The following is a 27,302-nucleotide window of genomic DNA, read 5'->3' on the forward strand; positions in this document are numbered from 1 at the left end:
CCATCATTTACAAGTTCATAGTTTCAGCACAACTCTGAGATCCAGTAAACCACACTAGTATCTTTGTTAAACCAAGGGGAAGGAAAAAAAAAAAAAACAACCCAGAAAAAAAGAACTATTTTCTAGCAGGAAGGCATCTGCCATTATTTGTCATGTAGGCTGGGCATGCTTGCCACCAGCAGCGGTTTAATCACAGTGCTGAGCGCCACAGGGCTCAGATGCTCTCTGCTGCCTAGAGCCCAGGATGCTACAGGCCGCTCTCCTCCCCCAGGCAGGCCAGCCAGGAGTGGCTCAGCCTCCTGGGGGCCTGTCTGATAATGCCGGAGAAAAGCTGCGAAGCTGAAAGGGAGAAGCACAAACCAAGAGTCTCTGTGAGCCACGGCCTTCCAGCTCTTTTGGTTCAAACCAGGGATTCCCGGGCAGACTCCTTCCCCCAAACCTCCTGTTTTTGGAACAAACACTCTTGAGAGGGAAGCCATCTAGTCCTCTCAGTTACATGCCTTTAGGCACCAACACCATGGCATGCTTGCTTCCCCGCATGCCCCTGCTCAAAAAGAAAAGATTTCAAGAATGCCAGACAAGCAAGTTCCTCTGCCTGTTTCAAGATTTCCCTGCAGGGCCTGACTGAATGCTGGAGATACTAAAATGCAGAATGGCTGCAAATATGCTGCCAGACCTGACTGTGCTGGGCACCCCCAGCAAACAGTCTTTAGCCACCGTGCCACATCTTGCTTCGCAAAGGGATTTCAGGTACCTGCGTCTCCTGGTTTGGGCTTGAAATATATATGCTTGCTTTTCTCTAGCTTGGTATGGAAGAACATCAGGATTCTCTTGGGCCTCTAGAAGAGGAGCACCAACAGGAGGTGCGAGTGCTGCACAGAGCCACAGAAGATGTACTAGCATGGAGACACAGGGAGCCGGAGAGCGGCACTGGCTGCAATGCCAGCTTGGTGCTCTGGCTCACGCGTCCCAGCGGGGGAGTCCACATGTAACAAAGTCCCACTCGCCCTGGAACGCAGGTATGCCTACAGGTGTCCTTCATGGCATGATGCTTTGGTAAACATGAGACAAGCAGCAACTTTTAAAGCTCTGCTGACTGAGGACAGCCTGACAGTGGAGATGAATACAATAGCTTTACACATGGCCAGTGCGCATCTAGAAGCGCCTAAGAAGCAACTCATCAAATTCCTCATTGCACTCGCTTTTAAAAAGGCCTCAGCTAAATAGCTACATATGCGGTATGAAACCTACTATCAGTCAATTAAGCTGAAAGAAGTCCCAACAAACCAAACCAAAACCAAACCAAAGTCTTATGAGATGAGAAAGCCTTGTCCTTTGGTAACTGCTAGCTTATAGCCAGAGCTGAATCATCCAGGTTCTGCTATCAAGTGGAAAAATTCTGAGTGTGTCTTTCTCTGCCATTTGAATTAATGAAAAAATTCAAAGTGAGCAATTTGAGAGCTGTGATTCAGAGCTCTAAAAGGCCCAAACAGACACTAGTCTGAAAACACGTAATTACAAAAGACTACAAACAGCATTGCTTGAGGGAGTTGAGGATGACACTGGATGTCTCAAGGGAAAAATTAGTACCACATAACAGTAGTCTGTTACTGTTCAGACAAGCTGATTTTCAGACTCTACTTTCTTCTGAATACATGTTTACTTCCTCTCCTCTTTGCAGAACATTTGTGCATTTCACTCTGCATATTAAGGCAGTGCATGCCCCACATACACAGCTGAAATTGTCCAGTCAACGTGGAGCAAGTGACAGGATCCTCTTGTCCCACCAGCCAGCCAGCTCCAGCTCTAGCACACAACAGCCTACTTGGAACACAGTTTACTCTTGCACAGGCATAACGACGTGAAAGGGAACAGTAATTTTGTTGGGATGCTGTAGAGCTCACCTTGCAAGCTCGGTAGAGGTACTTTTTGTCCTGAGTTAGATTATAGAGAGACAAGAAGGAGTAGCCATTGCCAGCAGTACCATGGCAGATCCCGTATCCTTTTCTCAATAAGCCTCTCTGCCAGATGACATCACTACAATCCATAGCATCTTTCAAATATTTATCCTCTTTAAAAGTCTGTGGAATAAAAACAGAATAAACACATGTAAGTTTAAGTACTAATGGGAAAAAAATAAAGGAAGCTGGACCTAAGAGATCTTTTGCTGTTGGTCTGGGGGTTTTCCATATAAAATTTATTTTTTTATTTTAATAATCCATTCGACATAGACTTGCCTTTCTCTTCTAAATTTCCCTACATGGAAAAAGGAAGAAGTTAAGTTTTTGTTTCTGAAATGAAGACTCCAAAGGAAAAACTCAGTTTCAAAGGCCCTTGGTTCTACAACCTGTAATCTATTTGAATGGTACATGGTCCTTTTTTTCCTCTCTCCTCCATTCCCAAACCACAACATCATTTGATTTGAAATATAGAAATGTAATTCTTGCCTCCAAGAAATGTAACACAGAATACTGGCCATCAAACCTGGTCTTAAAAGGCCAGGTTCCAGTCTCCCTGAAGTCATTCTTCCTGCTTACTCACCATCTGCCTTCAGTTCCACGTCAAAAATACACAAGAATATCTCCTTGTATAGCACAGGGCTCTCTTCTGTCACAAGCACAAGCAGGAACACTCCATCACCTTGATGAGTATTTGTATTAGAAATACTCAGAAGCACTAAGACAGTTTGGGCAAAGGACCAATTTTGCAAAGTTTATTGCAACTAAAGTGCATTTTGGACACAGAGAGCCCATCAAGAGAGCGGAAAACCAGAGCAAGTAATTTAGCTGAAAACCACCAGACTTCCACCATTACAAGGCTACTCTTTTGCTCCCCTTTGCCTAAGTCACTCTACAGATCAACAAGACACACAAAAAATGAGTAACTGATACACTACTGTAGACTTCAGTCCTTTAGGGATGGCACCCCCTGGCAGGCTATTTAATAAGGTAATAGAAGCAATTAACATGCAAGACTCTTAAACCCACAAGCCTGATAAAGTCCCTCTTTCTGAACAGGCTTTGTCAGCTACTTAGCTGTAACATTATGGATTAAGGCCTGGCAACAGCATTTGATTTCCAGGACAAACACTGCTGTCTGTAATCGCCAGTCCCTGTGCTGGATATGAAAGCGTAGCCAGCAAAACATCCTGCTATTCTTCTTACCGCTTCTTCAAAAGGCAGAATAATAAGAGTAAAAGAAAAGCAGCACATGCCCCATCATCTCAAATATAAAAAGAGGCCAGAAATGAGGCTGCTAAACAGAACTTGGTCCTATCCCCCTTATCGCTTGCAAAACATTTTGTGCTGGGGAAAGCATCACGTTGACAAAGAAGGGGGAGGCGGGGGGGAAGTCTGCTCTGTTAAGTCAACCTCCTACCACAGTCCAAAGAAAAAGCAACTGTGACTGCTGCTACATTCAGCGGTGCTGTAAGAGATTTACAGTTTGCATTTCAGGTAGCAGCATGAGTAATTATTCTATAAACCAAGCCTGCTTTTCATCAGCCCACCCAGAGGCCAACCAGGGAATCTGCCAAGGAGGGCTGTCAAAAGCAAGAATCAATTTGCATATATTTAATTAAATAGCATACTTTTAAATGCCATGCAAATCAGAATTGCACAACACAAGAGAGATAGCAAACCTCGTTAAGTATAGAGAAAAGCAAACAGTAGGCTCAGTGGTTCTAGTTATGCCCTAGATGGGGCCGAGGACCTTTGCTCTGACGTTAAGTTCTCAATAGCTATCTTAATCATAGAGTAATTTATGGAAGACGTTAAGTTCTCAATAGCTATCTTAATCATAGAGTAATTTATGGAAGACATTCTTTGGCAAGACACATGAACCCACGCTTTTGAAAACCAACATAATTCTTAGAACTCTTGGGATCAAGATTCAAAGAATTTAGGTCAATGTTCTCACATCCAGGACTTTAATACCAAATTGTTTAAATACATGGCCCATTCCCAAGAAAGCCTGAAGTCTAGTAACTACTAGCACCCTGAGAAGCAATTTTATCCACTTATTTCCTCTTTACAAACATACCTACGTAATTATTTTGGGATTTTTAGATGCCTAGCCTAGGGTTCTGGTTTGAAAGTCTAGATCTAGATAGACTTAAAATGCAAGCCTCACAATCTAACAGGCCCACATACAGGTCTCTCTGGAAAAATAGAAGTCTATACGAACACAGAATGATTCACCTTATAAGCTTGCATGAGCATGTGGATGACTCCGGGGGCACCGTGGCACCAGTGAACCAGTCTGTCAGTCTCATTGCTCAGTGACGATGGGTAATTCCCAGATCTGAATTTTTTATGACGCACATAGTCAATGCTCGGCTTCACCAGCTCTGCCAGGGTCTCTTGGTCCACATTTGCAACTGGCTAAAGAAAACATGAAAAAAACCACCACCAAACCCATAAACAGGAGTAGCAACCAATTGTGTATTGACACACTTAATTCTGTGATCTATTTTCAAGTATCCTACATATGTGCCCTTGATCCAAATACTTCGAATCACTTTATGCAGATTTAATTAATGTTTTCTTACAATACCCTTGGGAAGCACATTTTTACAGCTACTGTAGAGAAAAGGAAACTGGGGCACCAAGTTGTTACCTGTCTTACTGGAGGTGACACTGAAAGAGCATGGAAGAACTGAGAACAGAATATGGATCTCAAGACTTCCAAGCCTCTCTTGATACCTTAAAATAGAGAACACTTATGGAAGAAAGATGGTTTTATACCTACCTTGCTCATAATACACACTTAAAACACAACGGGTTACACATTTTGTTTTAAAAATAACACGTAAACAAACCTGTCCTATTTCCCAGTAAATGAAGAAGAGTGTATGTAGTGGCATACCTGGCAAAGGTTTGTGAAGGTTAAAGTTCCACATCATAAACAAAACTCCCTGAAGGTATAGGCTATAAATCTTCATTTCCAATTTCAGAAGCAACAGCTACTTCTCCAGCTAGCTAAACAGCTTTGTACTACAAACTCATCTTTACCTTGCTATTCTGAATTTTCTTTCTCATTTCTTGTATTTAGTTTACGTCCTTCCAAAAGGAGAATATATTACTTACAAGTAGCATGCAGGTTGAAGAAAGGTTTAGAAGCTGACTATCTGTTGAGTCTGTAGTTGTGCTTTGTTGGCATTCTCTCCTCTACCAGCCCATTTAACAGTATTTTCATAACAGAACTTGCTGTTTTTACACAGCCTACATGATTTCTGGAATTCCTGCAAGCTGTGGGAACAACTTCAGAAACTGGAACCTATAGGAGCCTAATAACTGAGCTTATTTTTTTTAAATAACTTGGTCTTTGTGGCTGACTCGATGTCATACAATTTCCCTGTTTCCCACCAGCTCCAGCACGTTTGCATTCAATAGATGAGCACACTGCAACAATTGCCAGCCTTAAAGCCAAATGAAGGCAGACTTTCAATAGCTGTATTTTCAGTAACCTGAAAACCACAAAAGCCTTTATTTCACCTCAGCCAGGAAAGCTTTGCCAGACTTCTACCTGCCAGGTCCTTCAAGCAAACACCACCTCTGCACTTCCGAGTGGAACGGAAACCTTCATGCTACTAACCAGAAGTACACCTGAATACAGATCAGCTCATCACGAAGAACACCCCGGAGCGGATCAGCCCTCACTCAGACGCTGACCTGTGGGGTAGGGAGGCTGTGGGGGAAGGTTTGTTTTCAGGCTCTGATTTCATGCTGCACCCCTGCAGCAGAAGGCAAAGTGGATGGGCACCAGCAATAAACGCTTCAGTCTTCAGCTGTCCAAGGCAAGTCCAGCCCAGCACATCTGTCCTTGGGAGGTAAATCCAGGAAAAGCAGAGTTTTTTAACAACATCTTTCTCACCCTGTGCTTCTGAGAAGATCTGAGTGCAAATGAGTTCTTTGCCTGAGCTGCTGAGGTTCCCAGCACCTACTTCCAACAGCAAAAAAGTAACCTACAGGCATGTGTCCTGATTCTCTGGCCAAAAGCAATGATACGCAAACAGACATTTTTGCCTCAGGGTTCGGGAAAGGGGCTAGGATGAGAGATTCCCCAGCTAGCACTTCAGAATTCCCCCTCTGCCTCCTGAATGAGTTCTTTAACTCTGCTGAGCTCTTGTGCTTCCAGTAGTCTTCTGCAAATAAATCCATCAATACACATTTCTTCATAAATGTGTTGTACAGAAATTATGATTAGTGACCTTCTCATCTCAGGTGCTATGTTGGACACCCTTTTTTTTGTTATAAATCAACCCCTCGACAAACCGTCTCCTGAATTCTTTGCTGAAAATACATAAAACCTGCCCTCATTTGGCGTGGGAGGGATGGGGAAAGGATGAACTCCGATATGCCATCTTCTTCTGCAGTGGATGACTCAACTCTGCATGACTCACAGTATTTAACGTACAGTGAAAAGACAGTAATCCAATGCTGCACAAACAATGGCTTTGTGGTAATTCTTAAAAGCAGCAATTATACGTAAAGGAAAAGATAGTTACAATTTTAACATGTACACAGAGTAGCTTTTGCTTAAACCAAGAAGTACTGTGCAATTACTTCTGCTGTCAGCCTTGAATAGTAAACAGATGATGGAGCCTTTAAAGAGGCTTCTTTAAAGGACCAGATGTTTCTCAGAAAATCTAGCAGAGCCAGGGAAGAGAAAATGGAAGCCAGGAAGATGAGGGAGCCGGAACGGGGCAGACCACCTTGCTGAAGAAGGCAGGAAGTAAAGACAAGAGCACAGTAAATCAGAGCAGCCTGTGGCCCCAGTGAGATGGTCATTGCAGAAAATGGGCGTAGTGAGGTTCAGACAAGCTCCAAGGTAGCAGAGCAGAACCCATTTCCACAGCAAAGTCAGCTGCTTTAGCCTGAGCTACTGGTGGAAGTGGTGTGAGCTAATCTGAAACAGATGGGGAGAAGTCACAGCACCTTCTGCAAATGAGGAACGGCTGAGCAGTGGCAACAGCAAATACTAGCTCAGTCACTTCTGCTTCAGGCTTCGAGGACATGCAGTCCTTCCACTTGCCTGAAGGAAAGTCATTCTGCATGAGCTGGTAAGAAAATTAACATTTGAAAAGATGCACGGACTAGCAGCACCTTTAAAAACCAGAAACGGGTACAATCAAATTTTGCAGCTCTATGGCCACCTTCTATAACAAATCTTAAGGCTGTTTTTCCAGATTGTACAACAGAAATAAGATATATAGGTCTGTTCTGAAAAACACTGTAAACCTACTGGAGATTCTCAGGGCAGGAGGGAATGGATTTAAGTGTGAGTAAGAGGAGGTATACAGAAGGGAGGAATCTCACTCAGGACAACAGAAAGAGGAGAGCAGGTGCCATAAATGCACTAAGGAACATCAGATTTTTGGGGGACAGACAGTGGGGATAAGGAAGAGGAAGAACATATAAAGAATAAAAGCATACTGAAGACAAATGTGTGAATAATGATACTCTTCCAAAAGCTTCAAGACAATGAAAAAACACCACAAAACCCACAGTCACCAGAGAAAAGAGGACCATCATGGAGGGCAGGAGAGGCACCAGCGGCGCACTCATTTAAAAATACAAAAAAATTGAAGGGTGATGGATGGTGAGTCTTAGCTGCTCTAAATGCAGGCACCAGAAGAACTAAGCATGAGGAGAAGGGAAGGCACCTCACTGTCTCTGCTGAGGATAGGAAACTTTATCTCCTGCAACACTGGTGCTCTGAACCACAACTCAAGGGTTAATTCACTCTAGTGCAAAGATACTCAAGTCAGTTTTCTTCGGATATCAGGGCCTGAACTAGTATCTCTGCACAGTTCTGTGCTGCAGAGTCTAACTCTGAATTGTGAGACCCTGACCCAGCACAACACTGTACGTGCGTAAGAGCTTAAGATAAGATCCTCCGATGCAAAGCAAGAAATCACTGGTGTTTTACTCCAGCCCACAGAAGATGCTCTTACCTGCATGAGCATGTAATAGATCCCAGCCACTCCATGGGCCGCTCCAACGTATTGCTTCCTGTGCCACTGGTACAACAGAGGACAACGGTCTGTTTTCCGCTCCTCCTTCGAAAAGTTTTTCCCCGATTCAATAATAGCATCTATTACCTAAGAAAAAGAACACACCCCTTCCATTTATCTTGCTCGCTTTGATTCAGAGGGTTTTGCTTTGTCATGACTAACACTACAGTAAAGAATAAGCTACAATGAACCGTAACAGGACAACAATATTCAATTAATTAGGATCTGAGCGTTGAGGTAGAAATGGCAATTTTCCTAAATGATGGAATCACTTATGTTTCTAGGAGAAGAAATTTAATATGCAAATATTTCCAGCATTTTTTTTTCCAGGCTTGTCTTCTCTGCTTCTGGTATCTGCAGAATGCATCTTCCCCACACCGAATTCTCCTTCTTTTCACTTAAGACTTTTTTTGTAACATTTTCTCATCCTCAGATGCTCCTCAACTAGTCACATATTAGATCCATTTCCAAGGCTGGCCACAGACCCACCCGCACCAGCCTGTCTCAGCCCCAGCTGGGCAACAGGAAAAGTGGGAAGAGACTGGAAGGATGGATAAGACTGAGTTCCCAGTTCTAGGTCCCTCTCCTAATCCCTTAAATTACGCAAAGGAGAGATTCCAGTTCAACCTCACTGATGCTATGGGACTGGAGAGAGAAAAGTATCTTACCTCTTTGATAGCAGACTGTGGGACAGTGTCTGGACCGATTTCAGTATTCAGGTACAGCAAGGCATATAGGTAACCTGCTCTGCCATAGAGCAGCTCATCTGGAAGTTCAGCATCTGTGCTTATGACTGTCCTTTGGAGCTGCAACAGCCTGCATCAGACAAGGAAGGTGGAAAGAGAGAGAGAACATCTCTAGAGATCATACTAGACTATGTATTGTACAAGCCATCAAACCAGAAGCAGAATGAATGCTGAAGCCCAGCTCAGCTGGCTGCCAGGTTTAACACGGGAGCCCTGGTGCCCACCATCCCTGACAGGCAGGCACCTCTGAGCCACAGCCACGTGAGCAACTATCAGGTTTTCGTGCAGACAGAAACAGATGTACGGGTGCAGGTCGAGGCTTTGGAGGAGGCTGGGAAGCCACTCCAACAAACAGGGAAGCCTCCTGGAGCCTCTGGGAATTTCACCTAAGTAAGGATCCATAATTGTAGGTGTGTGAGGGGGGGAAAAAACAAAACCAAAAAGCTCTAATACCACCATTCAGCACTCCCCCTCCCTAGACAACGTTTCAAACATTTAGCAGCTCAATTTTGAAAAGTGCACTGTTATTATGCGCAAGTGTTTTGCTTGCCTTTAGCAACGGAAGAAAAACCTTGGGCTGGCCATCACAACTCTTATCTTCTCCAGAGAGACTCCCCACTACTACCCCACCAGTCTGCATTAGCACCGAGGTGGAACGAAGATCTGTTTTCCAGCCCACACCCTCCCCGTCTCTTCCCATCTTCTGTGATTAAATTGGCAATTAGATGAAACCATGGAGATCATCACATTTTAAACTGAGGAAGGGGCAAGGCAATCTGCACTAAGGCCAAATTCAACTCCCAGACTCCCCCAGCCACTATTACTCAGCAGAAATGTTAGCATTAATGTCATACCGGAGCAAAAACACTGACCTCAACAGTTCATTTACGTTGTCACTGCTTAATACCAAGGAAAAGCCATGCACAAAAAAAAGTTGATCTTATCATTCCTTTCTTGGAACGATGCTTTGGACTTAGAATACATTAATTTTCTTTAAATGGTCCACTGTTAAGTCTTATTATTCAAATCATATAGCTGGACAGCTACAAGGTAAAAAGTGCGATCATAGATTACAATTTGGCATCTATAATGTATCACTCAGCTAGTGTCGTGAGTATATTAAAAAAAAAAAAAAAAGGAAGAAAAGAAGCAAATAAACAAACTAACTAACCTCCTTTTCAGTCCTCCTCCTAGAAATGACTTTCCAAGGAGAGGTGAGACTAAAAGATATATTGCTAATGTAATTTCACTAGTACTTATGCTTCATACCTTACAGCAACACTGCTTTCCAAGCTGCATCCAAAATGACATCTCAAGTTTACTGCCAGTTCTAACAGCACAAAATCCCAAACCTACCACCCATTTCAAAACTGAAATATTCATTCAGGAACAGCCACACTAGTATTCTAGATCAGAAAGAGCTCAATTATATTTCCAAATATGAACCAGAACGGAGATGAAGACATAAGGCTAGTCTGCAAATTCTGGTGGTCTCAAGTACGCTGCCGGATCACTAGCAGGTGGATCGCTGGTGCCGAATGCAAACCCCACAGGGCTCCAGTGCTGCCAGCCCTCACCAAGACAGCAAATCAGCTCTGTATCAGCAAACGGACTGTCAGTTCTCCAAGGAAGCTCTAAATCTAAATGGAATTTCTCAAGACATTTGTTACATTTAGATTACTTTGCAAAGGGGCTGGAATTTTTTCGGGCTATCGTTCATATGCTCTGACCAAATTAAAGCCTTTGCCTGTTCAGCAAACACCTCCTCTTTGTTTTTCTGTTACATATCAATCCAATGTGCCATGTTTCTGTCTGGTATTTCCAGATCCCTCCAGTGTACATGTTTTGTAATGAATCTACAATTAAGACCCACTCTTTACAGGAAGCATCACATACTGCACAAGCACTACATATTGCCAGTGACAAGTGTGCAGCTTTTGTTAAATGTCACTTGAATGTGACAAAATCAAGATGTGCATGCATTACAGATATGCCCAGGACATCCTGTCCTTACAGCAACGGAGGACTCAAGATAAGCTGTTAAATATGAATCAAGTGTAAGGCAGCTTTAATAAAGATAAATCCTATTTTGTATTCTTCTACTGAAAATGTATTAGGGGAGAAAGCGTCTCCATTTTTTTAATCCTGTTGTCCAAAACTCTGCTTGGAAACATTACTGAACCAATGCTCTCCAGAAATGCAAGGCTTCACTTTTTCCACCATCAACCACTTACTTGGCAACACATTCTTTAGATTCATTGTCATTTTTCAGCTTGTGATAAACCACTGCACCCACTGCCAGTGGCCCAGCATCACCACAAAGAAAAGTAACTCTTCTGCCATTCAGATTGCGAAGGATTCTCTTCACATAATCAAGAGATCGCTGCAAATGGCTCTGGTTTTTCGTGACACGGTACAGTTGCAGATATAAGAGGGCAATACCTGGAACAACCACATGAAAAAGAGAGTTTTGTTTACTTCTCCTTCTAACTATACCATGTCCCCCTCTTTAGTGCCTCTGAAACTAAAATGCAAATGAGAAGAAGTATTTAGACAATTTAAACACGTCAGTCAAGGGTCCTAGCTCATGCAATGGGAAGGCATCAGACCGTCTATTTTGATTACATTTCAGTCTGGATTGTGACCAAAAAAAAAGTATCAGACTGAAGCCCAACGGTAGACTCACAGTTTTCAGAGAATGAAGAAAATTCATGACATAGGCACCAATGCTTGGTGAAGAAATCACTGAAGCTTCAAAAACTTGGAATAACAAGCATGTGTATGACCAAGCACCTCATACAATACTTACCTATTATATGCAAGAAGTGACTTGTTTTCCATTTGATTTGTAAAAGGATGTTTTGATGAGTTTTTGGATTAAACTTGCCAACTTCTCTATAATCCTTAAATGTATTTCACAACAAGATTATGAGCTTCTACAAGTTAAGCTGGTTTGAAAAAGCCAGAAAGCAAACAAGTCCTCAGAGAATGCTGGAAGGTAATACCAAGCTTCACTCCATTAAATTCATTACATAGTCCTCCATTAAAACCAAACCAAACCTTAAAAATTGCAACAATGTAGGCTGAAGAAAGTTAAATCCATCTAAGTGGATGTTTATTGGCCAATTCCAAACATACATGTTCAGAAACAAAATGTTCACCTCCAGATCCTACTCCATCTCAATCCCCTCATTTCTGAACAGGGAGAGCACTCTTCCAAGCCACAACTAAAGCCGAGTATACACAAGGCCCACTTAACTCCACCGAGGGCTACCTGAGGAGCACAAGCAGAACAGCAAGGCAAGATTGCTGGTACATCCTCAGATGTTCTCCAGGCTGGCTCTGAACATGCCCTTCTAGATGAGTCCAAGAGAAGAGCTGCGGAGCTTGGTCAGCCCAATTCAGTGGCATGGGAGCTTAAGGGCTATTTACTAGGATTTCTGTAACGCTTTTTTATGTTGCAACACATGTAGAAATCTGGGCTTGACCAAAGGATGACCAGAAAAGTAGCCATGAGGCCCAGTTCATCCAATCTTTCTTTGTGCAACACCCTTGAAATGGCTCCTCCAAGATGTGTGGCACATACAAAGAGTACTTGTATAACCAAGATGGACTCTAACATGAGTCCTATGATTGTTACGTGCCAACAGTACGCGCCCCAAGATTTTAAAGTTTCACAAAGTACAAGATTTACGTTTCACAAAGTACAAGACAATACTCAGGACTGCAGTGCCAGTAAGATTTGTCTAGACTTGGTACGTAACAAGCAAGGCAGTTGTTTTCAGCATTGCTTTTACCTTCTCATTTGCACACTAGCAAAATGCTGCAAGTTTGGGAAGAAAGTATTTGCACTAAGTATTTCCAAAGCCAGATAATGTAAATATTTTTATTCCGAGTTATTTCCACGTGAGCCTTGAAAGAAGTTTATGACTTAGAACAGACACAGCTGGCGATCCTTCTACTGCATGGAAAAACCCCACTCTCATTAGACTGCATTACTTGTTCATCTACATTCCTGTTCCAGCTAACGATGGCTGTGTCACTTTTAGCTTATGACTCATTTTCAGCATGCTCTGGTTTATCAGCTGTAACGTCAGTTGTCGGTCACAGTGTCAGAACCCAGCTCCCTGGGAGATGTTTTATAACGTCAGTGCAAAAAAACCCACCACTGGAGACCTTCTGCACTCACTTAGCAGCCACTCACTTTCAGACCTTGAAATGCATCTACCTTTTAAGTCCGAGTTGTCTAAAACTTCCCTACCCATCCACCCACAGTACCATCTGTACCGAAACAGCAAGAAAAAAGCAAAGAAATTTTACCCTTTCGTTGCCTGAATTAAGCCTGAGCTCAGGCAGAGCCTGGAGAGTTTTTCCAAGCTGCTCCCCCTCACGACACAAAGATAAAGGAACAGATCTCCTCAGGGCACTTTTCAAACATGCTGGGCTAAAAGTCTAAGTGTGCCTGAAGCGAGAGCTAGACAGAGCAGGAATAGAATATGCCATTGTAATAGCAACGTGGCACTTAAGAGGCCTAGACGGAAAAGCATTTTGGCAGCTTGAAAAGCAGCGGCTGCATCAGGCTTGACAACACCAGGCTCTGCCTAAAGGATCAGAAGGGCTCACTCACATCTGGGGAGCATCAGTGGTGCAATGCTAAATGAATGATATAGTGCCTAGCAATAACCGGCGCTTGCACATGTCTGCTTAACTTCACAAACTTCGCAATCTTGCAACCCCACCTCCATATACCACCTCCTCCCACATTCATTTGAACATTTTTGTACAGACAGAACAAGCACAGCCAAACTGTCCATATTCCAGATTGTAAGGCTTCAAGCTCCTGGGCACAGATCACCCCTCCCCCCACCCCCAAAGGATTAGAAGATGTTACCATTAGACAACTGCTAACTAAAAGTCAGTTGAACAGAAAATGCAAAAGTAACTGATTTTAAGAAAACTAAAGAAACAAGAGGTAAGCTGAAATAAAGAGCAGCTTTAGAAAACCCACTCCTTTTGAAAGACAAAGATTTCCATATACAAAACAAGTATCTCTCTGTAACTTTGCCTGCTGAAGTCAATGGAAGTCATTCCAGACAGTGGTGACCAATGGTCCAGAGTTAAAAGAAACCAACTCACACAGATGCCCATATCAGAGTATTTCTGCTGCTCCTCTGAGAATACCAGAACCTCCTCCTGTGAATAAACCCAATTACATCATTTAAGCTTTCTCACCAGTCCAGCCAGTATAGGCAGAGCAGTCATGTGGATCTGCTGTCTTCAGCCCTTCCTCCATTTGTTGCAGAAGGTCCTTGATTTTTGCCTGAATCCGTTTTGAGAACCGAGCACTGACCTGAAAGCAGGAGACAGAAGAAAGGGAGCGAGTCAGAAAAGGAAAGAATGCAAGAATGCAAACTATCTGCTCCACTTTCTTGTTTGGGAAAAAAATCCACCCCAAAACAAAACTAAAACACCAAAACCACTAAACAAAGAATAATTAGTGGATAGATATTACATACAGCCATTAGCAGCGTCAAGGTGGTTCATCTTAAATGTGTCCCATGTAATGCATTCTCATTACATATTAGAGTAAGTTACTAGTATCTACACCTACAAAATTATCTGGGGATGCTTTAAAGTCACATGAAGAGCAGCTATGGATACTGTCACAGTACAGAATTGTATGTTGCCTCTTATCTCAGGCTCTAAATACAGTAAACAAAGCTCCTCTGAGGTGAGAAAAAGGTGGACGTAAGCAAACAGAAGACGACCATCTGCTGCCACTCCATGTGGCCAGTACTCCCTCCAGGGTCCTGGTATGAACACCATGTTACAAACACGGCACAGGGAAACTACAAGCCCCATGTCACCGGTGCTTGCTCTCAGCACATCCTTTGTGTCACTATGGAGCAGAAAATAGCTAAAGGAAAATAAATGCTCATATTTGAGACAATCAAGTCAAAGTCAAGACACCACCTTTAATGCTGTGCTCAATATCCATGATGTAGTCACATTTTCTTCTTAAATCCAAGCCTTTTTTTGATGTCCCGGTTTGTGATTGCTATATGGAAGGCAAGTCACCCACACCACCACTTCTCCTGCTTCTTGCTCTCTCCTCTCCCCAAAACAATATTAGGGCTGACATGCTTTCTCATGAGAGGAGGCTGTTAAATACAGTGACATACTGAAAGAAAGAGCTAGACACAGAGGACAAGCAGAAGTAGCTCAGCAGCTTCAGCTCATGCATGAAGGTGAAGAAACAAATCTTTAATTCTACACATTGCTTGCATTTAATTTTGACCAAGAAAGGTTTACACAGATGCTATATATGAAATATAACAGAGGATACTTTACTTTTGCCAATATTTCTCCCTCATTATGCATACTGTATGGGAAGATACATTACTGATTATTCCCCTAAACCTATGGAACATGGAAATAGTCAATTAACTAGAATTTATTGCCCTATTAACTTCCACGGGAAAGAGTATTCATGTAGTCCCTTCAGAGGACGATTCTACATTTGAGTGGGAGCATCAGGAACAACAATCAAAAATGTCTGGGTTGTTTGGTGGGGTTTTTTTTTCTTTTTATTAAACAGTATCACTTATTGATCAGCTTTTCCTATTAGCACATTTATTTAAAACTATTTTATATATTTAAATAGAGCTTAAGGGCTAGGTTTCCTTACAGTACTACAGTTTATCTACTACAGAGCTAGAGAAGAAAAAACAAAAACCCTCTTCCCTTCCTAGGCTATAGAAAACTCTTTATCATTCTGAGATAATTGCATCATTCTGAGAAAATAGTGATGTACACAAACCTTGCGCCACCCACAAATATTTCCTGAATGTATTATCCACCATCTACAGAAAGCCCCAGGCATACATCATTTGCCAGCCATACCTTAATTATCCGGAAACAGCCAGAAGAGAAACCCTAGGAACATGGAAGTCAGCAGAGCTCCCCTAGCTCCCAAACCAAGAGCCACAACACAGTGGTCATTGGAAAAATGGCATTATGCAATTTGGCTACTTGCCAGCTTACACTGACAATAAGCTACTGTTTTCTGAGCAGTGCTTGATCTCCTTCCACTTTCTGCTTCCCCAGCCTGCTCCTAGATAGCAGCTATAACAAATCAGATCAGTGAAGGCTTAGTTTGATGTTAAACACATCTACACTTGTATTTGTTTTTAACTGGAGAATGAGAAAATTTGCTCATTGGGAAGGTTAAGTTCTTGTTTGACTACAACACATCTGAAAAGGGAAGGGTTCAGATAAATGACAGGTCCTGGATGCCACCATGCAACTGATTACTCAAAATACATCACCCTTTGTAGTCTTGTTCAGAGCAGAACTTCAAATAAAAATCAGTGAATTCAAACATCCATTCAACAAATTCAGAAATCAGAAAGATAACAGGAATTACACAAGTCCTCTGACGCACCAGAAGTCTCCAGGGTCAATGGTTCAAACCCATTTTTTTGATGGTAGGATAGGAAGCGAGAAGGGAATTGTGCCACTGTATCTCATGTTGCACACATACCACTAAGAGCTAGAGCCCTTAACCTTTTCCAGTAGCTCTAGAAATAGAACCAAACACAGCAGGCATCTGATGTCTATTGCTTTTTGGCCTTAATACGGTGCTAAGCATCTCTTTGTTAGGGAACTGTACCATGCACAAACACCACCACCATTCTTTTGACTAGCTCAGTGAAATCTCAACACAAAGCAAAACCTTTCCCAAGGACAGGGCTTCTCTCCTTCAAAAAGACAGCTATGCCAGTGCTAAGGCATATGGTGAAACAGCATGAGGATATCCATGTGGATGCACCTAGGCATAGTGCTCTGCTTATCTGACAAGAGCGAAGGAAGGTTTCAGACTCCTGGTTTATTTACCTACTGCACATCACAAGCAGGCTGGTTATCTTTTTGCTCTGACAATACCTGCTGGTAACCTGCTGTTACCAAATCAGAATATTTTTTTATTAAACAGCAGATCAAATTACTTATAAGCAGAAGGGGAGTGCTAGGACATCAGGACACCTGGGTTCTGCTTTGAAACCTCGGTCCCATAAAAATTATTTTGCTCAGGTTTGCATATCCCTCTAAAACAGGAATTGTAACTTACCTATCTTGATTCAAGGCTTGGAAAAGCACAGATGAAAGGATTTTTTAAAAAATTATTATAATTATTTATCAGCCCAAACAAAGCTACTCCCAAGCTTATGCCAGTATGAATACGTTATGAGTGGCAACAAAGTTTTCCCCAGCTACCTACTCCACCACTGCTTCTGTTTTTTCGGTTTTGGTTGCTCTGAACTTTAACAACCAAGCACTGTCACTGTTCATTTGATAAGATTCCACTACAAGCTTATAACAGATGCTTACATGCACTGGAATAAACTAATTACATAAAGAAATGAATGTTGAAAGGTAGCTTTAAAAGATCTATAAACCTCCTTCAAGGAATCTTGTGGCATTACAGCTGTGTACAAAGCACAATAATTCATGCTGAACACAGACTGAATTTCATGAGAAACATATTCATTTCATGAGGATGATCCCAGCTGGCATTCAGCCTTTTCTGCAGGTGACTCTTGTTATTCCTGTAGGGACAAACAAAAACCAGGAAGCCTGACCTCCGATATCCAGTATCATGTTTATTCCTGGTTCACACCAGACTGGGTGATAACAGGAGCCGAAGAGTATTTTTAACTAGAAAAGACTCTCTCCAGGAATTCAACTGCTGCATCACTCCTCTGCTGCTGCAGGAAAAACAACTGCTATCATCCTAACCACAGCTCAAGTTTTACAACAGCAAAACACAAAAAATGAGAGCTCATTCCCCATGACACCCAACAGAACCTTGCACCCTCTTGATTATGGTAACAAGAAAGGCTCATTATCAGCATGAAACAAAAGTAGCGCAGAAAATACAAATATGTTAGTTTTGCAAATTATCTTGTGATATATATGAAGCATATCACTTTTTCCATTGCAGCAAGGCAATATGCAAAGCTACATCCTAATCCAAAGCCTTTTAAAGCCAACAAAAATGTATAGAATGTAAGCATGTATGTAACATTGCTCACTGGCACTAATGACAATGTCCAAATTATGCTGTCCTTGTCAGCAATACCTGTTTCCCTTATCTGCTTCCTTACCCTTTCTTTTGCAGGGTTCCTAAAAAGAACTTATATCACCATCTTCGGTAAACCCAGCACTAAAACTATACACACACAGGTAATAAAAATACACCACGATGCAATTAAAACATCTCCTAAAAGAAACGCACATTTCAGTTGCAGTTGATATTACAATACCATAGCAACTACCGATCCATTACAGCTATATCCAGCTTTTTTCAAGCTGTAGCTTTAAAAAAGCCAGCACTCAGAGCAGATGAGGTAATTAGCAGCTGCTCTGTATGTGTTTTATATCGTGATTTCTGGTAGGTAAGAGAAGCCTGTAATTTAAAGTCTTGCATGCACATTTGGACCAGGTATCACAGTGTAAGTCTGACAATGCCACCGTGAGACCTCATGGCACTCCTTTTGTGGTTAGAAGTAATACTTTGTTTTGACAGACACAGGGTGAGTTAACTCATCTGCCTTTGTAAAAGACATTCAGATACCAATGTGTTTTTCAAAAACACCTCTCAGCATTTATTGCATCATCACACATCTATGCCAAGTATCTTGTGCAGACTCACAGCAGGACAATGGAGACCTGAGTTCAACCTCTTCACAAGTTGCCAACCTACTGGTCTTTCTTGCCACCACCAGCTCCCAAAACAACCATCCTGATATTAACCCTATTTTACTTCTCCAGTGTTCGGGGGACTGATGCTATGCACAAAACTACACCGAAGGAGGAAGGAATTGATTCTGCAGAAGCAGCAAGGAGATGGCCTATACGCACAGTGCTACCTACTGAACAAGCAAAATATGTTTTGATTTCATCTCAGTTCAACTCGGGTTAAGGAGAGAGATTTCAGAGAAAAGCGGCTGTTGTTGGTGACGTGCAGAACAGGAGACATAACATGGTGCTGGCTTTTCTTTCAGCCAAAATGCATTTCACAGAGAAGAAAATACAGCTCATTGGCACTGCAGCAAGGACTCATTCAAAAACCAGAAGACAGCACGAGGGACATGGCACACTGGTAAGGGAGAACAGGGTGGGGGGTGACTTGCAGCACTATTGAAAAGAGAAATCCTGGCCATACTGAAATCGTCGGGTACAAAGTTTCACACCCATGCACTGGTGCATGGGTTTATTGAAGCATGACGAGGTCTCACGCTCATCTCCACAGAGCTCCTGCAAGAGCCGACCAGAAGGAATGGCCGTAAGATCCCACATGCAAAACCCAGCAAAGCCAGCTGGGAAGTGACCTGCCTATTTGTACAGAAAAACAAATTTTACTTTGTTCTTACCCAAGTTAATTTCTCTTCCCTGAAAATACCAGAAACTAAGAAACCTCATCACCCAGCCTGTGAAACAGTTAAACACAACTCTGCTACTACTCAGTTAGGTCCTTCCAGAAACAAATGCCAGTTCTGCAAAACCACATGCTTAATAACTTGAAACACTGCTGTCTGTAGAACACATGTCTATGTTTTTCAGTGATCTGGCACCTAGTGCTATATATGAGGCAGTGAGGAAAAAAAAAAGGGGGGGGGGAGAAGAAGAAAAAGAAGTAAAAAGGGGGGAAGGGAGGGTGAGAGGGAAATTAATAGCTGTAGGCAAACTGCTACATTGTTCTAAATGACAATTTAGGAACAGGCTTTAAATGCAGGCATCACCCTACCTCAGAGGCAAGGAAGGGTGTGAAGACCAGCACCAAAAGGCAATCCATTCAACTTACAGGAAGAGTTGCCTCTAATGAATTTGTGTGTAAAAGGAGCTGTTTGTCTCATTGGTAATTAGGGTGCAAAAAAACCCCAAAGCTTAAAGATTTACATCATCGTAAAGTCATCAAAAAGCTTCAGATTATTGATAACAAAAATAAACATGATTAACAGACACTGAGGAACTTTATCTTATGTTTGAGGAAACGGACGCTGATAAAGCAAAAGAGCAACACTGAAAATCGCTGGTCCTCCAGGTAGCTTAACACCAGCATGCTACTTCTTGAAAACTAAGAAAATAAAAGCCTATTGTGAGTCTGATTTGAAGTCACTCGCTACACAGAGGTCTCTGCCCTACCTGGGACATTTTTAAGTGGTCCACAGTTGCAAAAAAAAAGTTAAAACCTCTACCAATACCGTCTAAATTATTTTGATGCGCAGAGAGCAGGTATATTCCACATACTGAACCGGACAGCATATCAGTATAGTGCAGTTAGATCTCAATCATAGTTTCTTTTCACCAGAAAACAAGTATCTGTTACTGCATTTGCTCACGTAACGCACCAAACAACTCCTTAACAAAGAGGTGTGCAAGAGAGAACTAGAACCCCGTGAAGAGCAGATGGACATGACACAATTTAATCAGAACTTGGGCTCTGATTCAAAAAAGTATCTTCATTCAGAACTGGTTGACTAAAACCAAAAAAAACATGTGGTTAAATTGTCCTAACTAACAGGAGAGGCTTTCAATATAAAAGCATCAGCGAAGCACTAAGCGGCACTTGGTGTTGATGTGTGCTGTAGGACAGCAGCAGTTCTTCCTCTCAAGCTGCGTACACTAACTGCCATCAGTTAGTCATGGACAGTGAAGTACAATAAACTGATTCTCAGACTCAATTTTAATGAAGACTCAAAAAAAGCAAACCAAACTGTCCTTCAACAGAAACATGACTTGCAGTATGCAGAATCCGCTATTAAAATAGCATGCACCTGACATGGGGTGCCAGGAAATAGCAAAAAAAGTTGCAATCTCAATAAGCACAGCTACCCTATTCTACATCTCTGGCAAAAAAGTGGGAAGAAATAATTACTGGCTCCAGAGGGTCAATTTTGCCTCCAGTGCAATGGGTGGTATGATTCCCACTAGTGTTAAGTGATTGCAGAATCAGTCCCAGAACAGAGAGAACTTGCTGCTCCCAGTGAGACAACCCAAAAAATATTTAAAAATATCACAGGGAGGGGAATGAAGAGTGAGGCAATGACAATAAACTTTACATATTTTTTTAAAAATATATTTTAAAGCCAGAGGAAGACTAAAAAGCCACATGAAAGCAATTGTCAGAACTAACAGGAGATTGAGAAAGCACCAGGAAACTAAACACTACTAAATCACTCAAAAGATAATCTAAGTAAATAGCTTGTATCCCCATTAAGAGATAATCTTTGCCAACAAGCATCATTAGCTTTAAAACAGGTTCCCCTGTAAGAAGCCCTCTGCAAAGCCTAATTAAGTACATTGTATACATTTGTCAGAACACTCCCCCCTTTTACTAATATTCTTAAAACATTATGGCAAGTCAGAAAAAAACTTGCCAAGAAAGAAATGGCTTAAGAAAGAAGTTACTGTCTGGGCACTCCAGTGACCTATCCATAAAGTCTGAATCCAGCTGCGGTGCTGTCAAAGACTGTCCTGTGATTCCACAACAAATCCAGACAACCTTAAGCTGCGGGCTCACGTGTTAATGTCTTGATGCCAAGGGTGCTTTTCTTGTGCACACGCACACACAAAATCCACATCAGGTTGCCTAGGCACAGGCTTGCTGCCACCTTCCCCTGGATAAGCAGGTAATATCAACCGGCTTTGGGTTCCCAAGTCACTGGCGCACAGATGGTGTGAAGGTGGCTTCCAAATCACACCCTGCTGTGCTATGGATGTAACCACAGAGCTGTGGTGGCTCTGAGGATGGTGGGCAATCTGAGGCTGATATTGGTGGGTCACCCATGATGCCAGGTCCTTGAACAAGCTATCACCACCTTACCAGCAAGCTCTCCTCACCCTTCCTCTTCCCAGGAAATCCATTACTGCTCCATAGCTCTCCACCACATGGAGGTTTTGATAAGCAGTTTCTCAGCCAGGACACTGGCTGCCCCTGCTTTATGCGAGCCCGTGCAGACCTCCCCATTCTCAGTCTGCACCCACAGCTGAAGGGTAACACAATGTCAACAAGCCTTGACATAAATTGCACCTATAGGTTGCCGCTGCTGCCGTTCAGGTGGGACAGCAAAGCACAATACTGCTTTTCCAAGGTACTCTCTGGTTCCCAGCCTGCACAGGCCCATAGCCTGGTACAGCTACGCGTAAGGGTAGATGAGTTTATCGCTGAAGTTGCCTACAATGCAGGTGAAACTACCAGAAGAACATCTGGTTTTCAAATATTAATACCCAATAAAGAGTTACAGTGAATTAAAAATTAAATGAAACAACAAAAAAACTGATTTTCTCATGACCTAGGGAATACGCTTTGTTCTGAGACTATAGCTGTCTACTCATTTCTCTGCCTTCCTGACCATCTACATTTCCATTTTGAAAACTTTTGGACCACTGTGAGGTAAAACCTAGACGTACTTTTTCAGGCTAAGGTATCACTAAGGGATCCACATCAAAAGAAAAAGGGCTACAGGATATGTACTTAATTGAAAAATTTGTTATTTTTTAAACAAAGTCTTACATCTAAAATTGTTTCTTATTAATCTAGAATTAATGCCGTCTGATTAATTATTCCCTTAAGCTTTCTCAGACAAGTACCAGAAGCAATTCAAGTCCAGGACACTTCCAGTGAAGAAATATAGTTAAAAAAAAGTGAATTTCTAATACATGAGCAGAGCCCACCTAGATAACTGATATGCAGCATTGAGTGTGACTATTTTTAAGGCAAATCAGCAGCCCCAAACCTTGTTTTCTCCCACTTCCACACCTAGCTTCCTGAACAAACAGACACTTTCATACACAGCACTTTGTTCCAATTGTCTCACATTTCAGACAAAGACTTGAAGAGCTTCTTGTCCTTTTATCAGCCGGATGAATTTTAGATGGCAATCGTGGCAGCTTATGAAATCGAATGGAGGGATTAATAATGCATTGCCTTCCATGACAACAGCAGAGCCCCGCACACCTCTAGCTGTCATTACATGAGTCACTCACTGCTCACCGCTCCACACAGCGGCAGATGGGAGGAAGAAATTATGTAGTGCACTGAGGGCTTCTGAAAGCTGCTCCCATTTTTAGGAAACTTGTGCTATTGTGTACAGAAGCTTACAGAACAGACTTCTCAACCTATGTAAAGTCCTTTTGTCTTCACTGGGGCTTTAGGCAGGCAAGGACAATTCTCTGATGAGACTGGAGCCTGTTAAATGAAAAAACAAAACAAACAAAAAAAACCCAGCAACAAAAGCACCCCAAAACACTCATCGTGAAGTCTCACAGAAGTCAGGATAGTACTAGGATTGACAATATTCAAATGCTGCAAAGAATATAAATACACATAAATATACTCAAAGGTATGTTCTAGTCCAGCAATATGCAGAACAATGCCTCAGATTTTGCACATGCAGAAACAAAACAAAATGTACACTCGCATTTGCCTTCTCCAATGAGAGGCAAAGTTGAAAAATTCAAATTCCACCAAAAGTTGCTGTAGTTACATCACTTCAATGCAGTACAGAAGATGATTTTTTTTTTCCAGAGGAGCTTCATACTTTTGAACATAACAAAACCCAGACACCATCTTTTATCAAATACACAGCTACTCAGGTGCTCAAAGATATTTTCTGAACAAAGCTGCAGAAATAGCTGGCAACTGCCATACTGTAACAAGGAATGTCATCCACCATTGATACTGGGAAAAAACATTTGCAACCACTGTAAAATAGCATACTCATCTACAGCAGAGCTGAACAGACATTCCTAACATGAATACAGGGCTAGAAATTATTGACTAACTCATTTCAGATCTGCCACAGAACAGTGTCTCTGAATTTGGATTCATTCAAGAATTAAATCTGAAGTAAATTAGAGCTGAACTATTCTGCAATATAGGTAGTGTTCTTCGGAAAAAAAATTAAAATAAAAAATTTAAGGAAGTTCACCTTCCTCCGATACCAATTCTCACTTTGGAAAGCTGTAGTCAACATAGATCAGCAGTAAATGAAGGCTTATTTTCTCTTTTAAAAAATGGACACCAAGTGTGGGATCTAAAGCAGATACATAAGGATGGCTGGCCTACAGAAGGCCTTAGAAGAAAGTTCTTGGTATGTTTTTTACCCATTTGACAACAATGTATAGCTATAGATGTTCTGCCATCTACTTCTGCCTTCATCCTTCAACTCATCATCCTAGGATGTTTTCTGTATACTGAGCCAGATACACAAAAACAAGGAATTCACAGGTCTCTCTCATAGAAAAAAATAGTTTTACCAGCACTGAGCAAGTATACTACCAGGGATTTCTGCAAAAACAAACAGATTTCACATCCAAACCTACCCTTGCTTTTTAACCCTTTTCAAGTGCCAAGTTCTGCTTTTGACAGCTGCAATTAGCTGTAGCAGTAAGACACCAATTCCCCAAAGTATTATCTTTTGTATGCTCATAAACCACAGCCGCAACAACTTAGTGCAACCTTTCATTGCCTTGGACTGATGGTGAGCTGATGCCGTCCTCTCTCCTACAACGCTCAGGAAGACTCCTGCTCCCATCACTGGGCATCACGATCCTCATCCCCCACACTACTAGTTAGTCAAGGTAATTCCTTACCATCGCAAGGAGAAAAAAGCAAAACTGAGATTAAAGGCTCTGCTTTTTTCACACCAGCATATAGTTGAATGCGTTAGGAAAGTTAGCTTTCCACCTAGTGCATCTGTGCTACCCATGTCACCATGCAGTGTTTTTCATCCAAAAGATGACAAAGCAGCACGGTACTGAACGATCAGGCTGCTCAGGGGCTGAAATGACAGAAGGTCCACATTCTGGTGTTCCTTCTGCAGCTTAAGCCAGCCTGCGTGCTATCAGTCCAGAGCACCTTCGGTGCTTAAATCCTAAGACATACGCAGCTCCCCAGCCAGCAGCGTGCAGTGCCGAGGAGGTAAGCGGAGCAGGATGACGGCGAACCTCGTGTGACCAGTGCCACCAGAGAGCTTCTGCTGGCCCGAACCAACTGCCAGGTGCCCGTGGCGGTGCCGCTGAGCCTATGAACGCGTGTATGTCAGTGAACACAGGCCTCGCAGAGAAAGGTCCAGCGTCACCTAAAGTCTGAGGGTCGCGGTCACCTGAGACGAAACTCGTCTGTTGTAGGTGCGCGCTCCTCTTGCCCCTTCCCTGCGGGACTGCTGCGGCGAAGCTCGGGCAACGCCGTGCCAGAGCCGCGCGGTGGCTCCAGCACAGGCGGCGCTGCCTCCAGGCCCCGCGCCATGGCGCTCGGGGCGGAATCAACAGCTTACGGCAGCCCCCCGCTCCAGGCCGAGCAGCCGGGCGGCGCCCCCCGCTCCCTCCCTCGGCTCCCGCCGCCCGCCGGAGGCCGACACCGGCCGGCGGGCAGGAGGCGGCCCGGCGCTCCGTAGCGGCGCGGCCAGGCCCGGGGCCACCCCAGCGGCCGCCGCCAGGCCCGGGGTCCCGCCGGAGGCCGCCCCGGGGCAGCGCCCGCGCGGGGAGGGAGCGCGCCGCGGCAGAGGCAGGGCTCGGGGGAACGGGACGCGCGGCCCGCCGGGACTCACCTTCCCGTCGGCGCCGAAGGGGAGGGACTCCTCGTCCGGCGGGAGCAGCGCCCTGTCCCGCTGGGCGTCCGCTGCGCTGGGGGCCGCCGCGGCTCCGGCTGCGTGGGGCTGGTAGTCGGGGTAGGGGTTGGCGAAAGCCCGCTCCTCCATCTCCGCCTCGCCGCCCAGCTGCAGCTTCAGCCTCTTGGACATGCTCTCTCCCATCTCAGCCGGCCCCCGGCCCGCCTCCCCGCACGGCAAGCCGCCGGGGACACACTCCGCCCCGCAGAGCGGCCGATCTGGAGCGACGCGAGCGCCGCGGCCGGCGGCTGCCACCGACTCACGGCCGCCGCCGGGGCTGGGCGAGCGCGGCGGCGGGGGGCCCGCGGCGGGCCGGCGGCGCTGGGGCCGGGCCGGGCTCGGGGAGGGCGGCGAGGCGCGGCCCGCTGGCCCCGCGCTGAGGGGGGGGGCGGCGGCGGCAGTGCCCGCGGCCGCTTGCCCATCTAGGCCGCCCCGAGCCGCCGGAGCCCGGCTTGGGTAGGCGAAGGGGGAGCTCGGCTCTGCCTGGCTCAGCCGGGGAGGGGGAGCGGCGAGCGCGGCGGCGGCATCACACCCGCAGGGGCTGAGCGCGGCCGGGGCCGCGGCCGGGCCCCCCCGCGGGGAGAGGCAGCCCGCCCGCCCGCGCAGGCTGGGTGGCACCGCTGCAAAGCCCGCCCGAGCTCCTCATCGTGCCCCGCCGCAGCCTCAGGCCCTCCGGCTGCCGCCGGCCGCACGCCGGGCAGCGGAGCGGGGCTGCCGCCGCCCCCTCCCGCCCGTCCCCCGGCGGCGGGGCCGAGCTGCCGGCCGGCGCATCTCAGAGGAGCGGCAGGAGCAGTAGGAGGGGGAAGGCCAGCCCCAGCAGCAGGCAGTACGCCACCAGCCCCTTCGCACGGCTTCTCCACCGCGCCGCGCTCATCCGCCGGCAGCCCCCGGGCCGGGCGCGCCGACCCTCGGCCACCCCCGGCGGCAGGCAGGCGGCGGCCGCGGCTCCGGCGCCCGCCCTGAGGAGCGGGAGGCGGCCCTCGGCCCCCGCCCGGCGGGGAAGGGAAGGCGGCGAGGGGGGGCAGCTCCCCGGGGAGCAGCCGGCGGGGCCCCCTCCCCCGTCCCGCCCTCGCCGTGTAATGGCGGCCCGGCGCCTTGGTGTGGCGGCGTGCAGCGCGCTGCCCGCGGCGCAAAGCAAAAACAAAACAAAAAAACTCAAACAAACAAAAAACCACAAAAAAATAGAACTCCCAGCGCTGGAGATGTCGGCCGGGGTGAGCCGGCCCGGCGTGTGCGCCCCCTCCACGCGTGGGGCCGGCGCGGTGGGGCCCCCAGCCACAGGCCATGGCACTGGCTGGGAGGGAGACCCCATCCCGGCTGGATCCCCAGTGGATCCCCTGTTTGTGTTTGGGATCCAGCCCTGGGCAGGGTGGGGGCCTGAATGCCAGGGCCCCCCGCGTCAGCGTAACTGTGGCCTGCCGTCTCATGGGCGCTGGGAGGAGAGCTCCATGTGAAGGGGCAGTGCACAGTAATCGAGGATCAGTCGGTTCTATTCACAAATAAACACGAGGTGCCGTCGATGATGTAGCCTTAGGAGCTCGGCACTGCCGGCTGGAATGTCTGCGCGCAGCAGCAGCCGGCAAGCAGCCTGCAGCCAGCCCAGCCCAGCGCACGGCCTTGCGTGGAAACTCGGACGCTTGAGGCCTCGTTATCCCATTAAATATTTACTCCCAGCTATGCCATCGCCTGTTGCTAGTCAGTCAGCCAGACCATAAACTACTAATTCAAGATCTAGACACCATGCAGACTTACTGATCTTTGAGTTTATTCACTGAGTAATTTTATTGCTACCAAAATACATCCTCCGTGTGTAAGGCTGAATACAGGTGATGCCTGTCTCAGTGTTGGCTTCAGTTTATGGTTGGT

General features: G+C 44.9%; 1 protein-coding gene across 2 annotated transcripts in view; it reads right to left on the reverse strand.

The window, feature by feature from the left end:
• LANCL2 (LanC like 2) overlaps window positions 1–26,420 on the reverse strand; it is a 30,899-nt gene extending 4,479 nt beyond the window's left edge. The window contains exons 1-7 of one of the 2 annotated variants that reach the window (XM_037383144.1): window positions 25,377–26,420; window positions 13,996–14,113; window positions 10,998–11,205; window positions 8,686–8,833; window positions 7,958–8,104; window positions 4,200–4,382; window positions 1,905–2,081 (exon numbers count right to left, since the gene is read on the reverse strand). In XM_037383144.1, coding sequence (XP_037239041.1) covers window positions 1,905–2,081; window positions 4,200–4,382; window positions 7,958–8,104; window positions 8,686–8,833; window positions 10,998–11,205; window positions 13,996–14,113; window positions 25,377–25,580 — 1,185 coding nt within the window. In that variant the 5' untranslated portion in view covers window positions 25,581–26,420. Of the gene's footprint in view, window positions 1–1,904; window positions 2,082–4,199; window positions 4,383–7,957; window positions 8,105–8,685; window positions 8,834–10,997; window positions 11,206–13,995; window positions 14,114–24,420; window positions 24,872–25,376 lie in introns of those variants that run through there. The other variant, XM_037383145.1, reaches the window with a different exon arrangement.
• Between the last annotated feature and the right edge of the window lie 882 nt (window positions 26,421–27,302).

The sequence above is a fragment of the Falco rusticolus genome, chromosome 4, assembly GCF_015220075.1.
Source record: "Falco rusticolus isolate bFalRus1 chromosome 4, bFalRus1.pri, whole genome shotgun sequence".
In the NCBI taxonomy this organism is placed as follows: Eukaryota; Metazoa; Chordata; class Aves; order Falconiformes; family Falconidae; genus Falco; species Falco rusticolus.